Source organism: Egretta garzetta, unplaced genomic scaffold (assembly GCF_000687185.1).
Source record: "Egretta garzetta isolate BGI_Z169 unplaced genomic scaffold, ASM68718v1 scaffold68, whole genome shotgun sequence".
NCBI lineage: Eukaryota > Metazoa > Chordata > Aves > Pelecaniformes > Ardeidae > Egretta > Egretta garzetta.
Genome location: NW_009260774.1, coordinates 5,457,344 through 5,463,002, shown reverse-complemented (window position 1 = coordinate 5,463,002; position 5,659 = coordinate 5,457,344). Strand labels below are relative to the sequence as shown.

The window sequence follows — 5,659 nt, the reverse complement described above, 5'->3', positions numbered from 1 at the left end:
TGCGTAAACTCAGGATGAGGCCCCCAAAAATTCCCATTTAATCATGCAGGGATTATGAGCTGAAATCTTACTGGTTTAGGTCCTCCTCAGGTCTTCACTACTGAGGTCCTACAGGTGCCCAGGAGGTGGATGCTCATCCATCTGCAGAAGCTTCGCAGCTAAGCACTTCACCTACACATTTGGGAACTCACAGCATATATACCTGAGAAGAGGCCTGAAGGACTCCCAGCTGCTTATTTTGGACACAGTTTTAATGAAGCATAGGAGTCATAGGGCCAGAACGACAGCCTTTGATGGGCATACATGTGGCTGAGAATGGCCTCAAGTTGCACCAGGGCCAGTTTAGGTTGGACATTAGGAAAAATTTATTCACCGAAAGGGTTGTCAAGCATTGGAACAGACTGCCTGGGGAAGTGGTTGAGTCCCCACTCCTGGAGGTATTTAGAAGATATGTAGTCGTGGTGCTTAGGGACATGGTTTAGTGGTGGGATGGTAGTGTTTGTTAGGTTAATGGTTGGACTGGTTAAAGGTCTTTTCCAACCTAAATGATTCTATGATTCTATGATACTATGATTCTATGACTTTGGTGGTCTGCTCCTACTAACAAGTTGATACTATCGAATGAAGAGAGAATAACAACAGTGAGGACCAGAGCAAAGGCACCCGCCTCCCAGATGCCTCACTGACCCTACTCCAGCCACCTCTGAGGGGTTTTAATGGTTTTAAAGCTACTCTTTCAAGTCACGGAGACAACTCAGTTAAATCTAAGAAAGAATCTTTTGCTGTGGTATCTATTGTCTATAGAGGTGTTTACCACAACTCTATACACAAGCCTTAACTCTGGGGAAGGGACTCCAGATATATACTTCGGATACATCTTCATCATGGCCAGCAGAGACAGTTCCTTCTCTGCTTTTCAAAGCACGCAGGCAGTGAGTTTCACAATTGCACTATTAGCTCACTTTGAAGATGCTCCATAACAGCAGTTGTAGAAATAAATACTCTTCAAAATGGAAATACTGCTTGTTTTTCTGTTTCTTCAAAGTATTACAGGGTGGACAGGAAAAAAAAAAGGACTTGTATTTTCTCATGCTAGTAAAAAAAAAAAAAAGAAACCCACAACATCTTGCATATGTGGTTACTTAAGACATGGAAATGAGGGAAACAGAACTGTTTTTCAGCAGATTCAAATCCTTCCATTTACAAAAAAATGAACCTCTTGCTGGAGCAGCGGTGCATTTGCTAATGAGGTCTTTGCACTGAGCTATACAGAGGTGTAATTGAAGTCATACTCATTGTTTGCTCACCATTAATTAAGGAGTTAGCAATATATTAATTTAATAAATTCTGTGGAATTAAACAATCAAAGACAATAGGCTGAATTCAAACTTGATTTAATCCCCATTTTGGATCCTTATAATGTATAACAGGCACACCAGCTTGAGTTTTATAATCCAGCCAGACCTTTGCTGGGTTCCTGAGTCCCTGCTAGGTCGCTGAGTCCCACTGCAAGCAGAGGATTTGGCACTTAAAAAAAAAATAAAACAAAAAAAATCAAAACTAAAGCTTTTAGGGCTTCTTTGTAGGATTTGACTTCTGCTTAGCATACATGTTATATGGATTTTTAAAACAGACAATATTATCAGTTCAAAAGCATATATTCATAGAAGAAGATCAAAGAAATAAAGAGAAAACACACACATTTATTCCTCTGCTGCTACTCCAGCTTTGAAGGCCTCTCAGAGAGTATCAGATTCAAATGCACTTGATTTAATGCAGACACTGAACTACCTTTCTGATCTCTCGCTGGGCTTGCTGACCCCATATACCATGCCCACTACCACCTCCTTCAAGCACGGCCAAGCGATGCCTTTGGCATCATAGCCACCGCCATCTTCCAGCAGATTGCCAGGCAGTCCATAAATGTAACTAACGCTCAAAATGAAACTAGACTCCAGGACTGGATGGTGCCCATCAGCTGGTCTGGGGAGCAGAAAGCAGAAGACCTCTGAGAAAGTAGCTGGACTCTGCAGCATGGTGGGTTCGACAGGAAGTCCGTGAGCATCCAGGATGCATAACCTCCTGCAGGAAGGCAAGTGGGGCACCTGCCGAACGAGGAGAAGATGTATCACATGGTGTTTAGGAAGGGGAATAAACCCCTCAGTCCAGCCCTGGTGTGGTGGATGGGTTATCTCTTGGACTGAATGGAGAGAACAGCATGAGATGTAGCAAGGGCAAAGGCGGCACTAGTGAAGCCTAAGCTAATACCCACTAGAAAAAAAATCAAATAAGGCACAAGAAAAACAGCTCTGCAGTCTCTTTTTTACTCATTCCACTAATCCAGCTGGCTACAGGAGGACCCTGGCCCTGATGCCCCATGGCAGCACGTGGACAGATGCACTGCTTGCCCCCTCCACATTTGGGAGTGAACTCCTCCATCCCTCACACAGGGTCAAATTAGCCAGCAGGATCCCAGCCCAGCCTCCAGCTGGCCAAGCTCATTAGGTCTTTAGTTGCCAGGAAGGCAGTTGTGGCCAGCTGTAAGGCCGATACCCTGTGCAGAGCCTGCCAAAGGTCAGCAGTCATCAGCTGGCCAGCTGCAGGTCCTCCTGCGGGACCCCAGGGTCCAGCAGAGCGGGGTAAGGAGCAGTGATGAGCGAGTCAGGGGCTCTGCAGAGGAAGAGGAGGAGGAGGGGAGGGAGCAAGTCTGGGTGGGGAAAAGTCAGCTGCCTGCTGTGGTTAAATCTGACGGCTCCTGACAAGCAGGCTGAGCTGGGAAGGCGAAGATGCTGAATTTCCCCTGAAATGCAGCCATGAATTTGGGGGGTTCCTAGGCATATTTTGACAAACAGTATGAATTAAGACCCCTTCATCCTCCAAGAACTAATTGCTAAAAGTTTATCACTTTTCAGCCTTACCACAGGAGAAGCCAGAGGTTGATCTTTTCCTACAGGGAAAATGAGTGGTTTTCCACACAAGCAACTCAGACACATAAACATAGAGCAAGCAGGAATTTTGTCCTGCTGTCATATTTAAGAGATCTTTACTCGGTTCCTATGTCAGCTTTGTAATGTACAGTGGGCCTTTTGATCTGAGATTAAAAAATACATATTTTGCTGAAGGTCTCTGCTTGGTTTCTTAATAACAGATCAAAGATACAAGAAGCTTTTCACACACACACACACACACACAAAAATAAGCATAGCTGCCTCCTTCAGTCAGAATATAAGCCAAGAAAGCATGATTTTCAGAGGTAAAATTAAAATTAAAAAAAAAATCGTTTTAAAATTGCACAGAATTATGCCCTTCATTGCAGGGAGTGATAGTCAGAAAACTTGCAGCTTCTGTGTTACATTATTCTGACACTGTGAGGCATCCCTCCGCCTGCCTGCCTGCCTGCGGGATCGCTGCCTGCCATTACGGAGCCTGTGGCTCTCAGCCAGGTAGTAGGAGTTGAGAGGGATGCAGCTCAGGTTTTCTAGACCATCATCTTCCCACATATTTGTGGGCACAGCCTTCCTTAAACGAATGTGATTCACGTAGAATAAAAATCTTTCTTTTCAGTTACACTTCTTGTTATTGAATGTGCAAAATCTGGCCACAGGAGCGTCTCTCCCAAGACAGCAGCCTTTTTACACCTTGTTCTTCCCAATCCAGGGGCTAAAAGGTGGTTTTGCAGGGCTGACTTTCACTCCTTCCAAGGATTACAGCACATTTCGGCTCACAGGAGCTTTGTTTATGGATGTCCTGTAATTAAGAGTCTGTTTTCTTGGTGTGTATAACAAAACCCTCAGATTGCAGGGTTTGTAGATTGCTAGTAGGACCGAGGAGGCTGTGGACAAACATCCCACAGTCGGGATACTTCCCCTCACTCTCTGAAAAGCTACTTCTCAGAAGTATTGACCTTTTTGCAACTCTTAAAATGTCTGCCAGCCAAAGAGAGGTGTCCATTACCAACATGTGATTTGCTAGTGCTACTCTGCATACTTTGCAGGCGATCGCTTGCCAAGGTCAGCACAGTGCAGAATGAAATGCTGAAAGTTCTCCAGCTTACCTCGCTTTAAACCATCATTTTAAATGACCTGCACTGTATTAGATCCTGGCCATAAGCAGTGTCCCTGGGATGGTATTTTGGTTGAGAGGAGCGAGTACTGGCAGCACTGCAGCAATGCGTGAGAAATCATGAATAAAACCAGTGACGTTCACGGTCTTGCATAAGGATTCCTACGAACAGAAGGCTCAGGAAGTGATCAAGAAACCAAGAAAGACTGTTTGAGTTAAGGCACTTGCATGCTCCTGCAGCATCTATAATGACAAGAGTGTGCGAATACCTTGCTTGGCCCTCTGCACAGCCTCAGTCCAGGGTTTTCAAACCACATTTTCTACTCGATGATTGCTTGGGACCTGTCCATATACACAGAAAGCCCATTCGAGAAAAGGCTCCTCCTGAACTGCTCTGCGGGAAGGAAAACACTTACCTCAAGGTTACACAGCAAGGGCAGGAAGCGATTTTGAGGGAAGGCATGCAGGAGCGGGCAGGCTGGCCTTGCCCTGCCTCAGAAGCACGGCTGCCCGCTGCCCAGCTGAGCAGCTCGGGCTGTAGCTGCCGCCTCACTTTCTCCGTAGCCCTTTGGGGGGGACGCGGCCCCTGAGTGTGCTGCGAGGATGGGGCCGTCCCTGGGCTAGGCTTCCTTCATCCTCCGTTCAGAGACGCCGCCAAAGAGCAGTCAGGTGGTAACTTTTGGTGACACGACTAAGCTGGGCTGGGTTCAAGTGAAAGATTTATCAGAGGTGAAATACCACTTGCAGGCCCCGTGGCCACCCAGTGCTGACAACATAAACACAAATGGCAAATAAGTTCTTAACTCATGCTAGTGGGGTGTATATCGCTTCCCAGGCAGGGTGTTTATCATAGGAGACATTTCTGGATGGACAAAGGACCCCGTCTCTCCATCTTATCTCTGTCTTTTGGGGGTGGGGGGCTAGAAAAGTTTTGGGTTACAACTAGAACAGTGCAAAGGGCTGGAAATTCTTCATGTTAGAAAAACTTAAATTTAGTGTCTGGAAGTAAATACTTGTTAGCTCTGAAACTCATGAAGATTTAACCTGGCTATTTCTAGACCGATGTAAATAGAGTAAAGAATTTCCATCCCGGCCAGTGGGACTAAAGTCATTAGGAGCAAACAGATTTATATTGCTTTCTGAATATTGTGCAATGTACCTTGTGGATTGTGAAAGAGATACTTGTGGTTTGTTCTTACTGACTTTACTAAATCTGTCTCTGCCAGAGCACTGAGAGTGACTTGAGAACAAAATTCCCCGACAGCATATCAGAGCTAGAGCATACTGTTGTTTTACAGAACAATTTTAGGCCCAAATCCTGAAATACATGTTCAGTCTTCATACCCAGGGAAAGAAACAAGGGCTTTGCCAGGGGGACATGGGGGTGAGGGTAGAAAAGAAAAGAAAAAAAAAAAAGGAAGGTGACTATGAAATTTTACTTTTACTCTTGCAGAAAATAATAAAGGAAACTCTGCCCACAGCAGGACAGGAACAGAGGGAGAATGCGACCCTCCACCTTTTTGTTCCTCCATGAGCCGTCTCAGACTGGTGATGGGACAAACAAGGTCCCAGGCCCCAGCCCGGCAAGTCGCTCCCG

At 45.5% G+C, this 5,659-nt stretch overlaps 1 protein-coding gene across 1 annotated transcript in view; it reads right to left on the bottom strand.

Moving 5' to 3' along the window:
• Positions 1-1,787: 1,787 nt before the first annotated feature.
• MYF5 (myogenic factor 5) overlaps positions 1,788-5,659 on the bottom strand; it is a 5,667-nt gene continuing 1,795 nt past the window's right edge. Inside the window, exon 2 of the mRNA XM_009646325.2 lies at positions 1,788-2,105. Coding sequence (XP_009644620.1) covers positions 1,788-2,105 — 318 coding nt within the window. The remainder of the gene's footprint in view (positions 2,106-5,659) is intronic.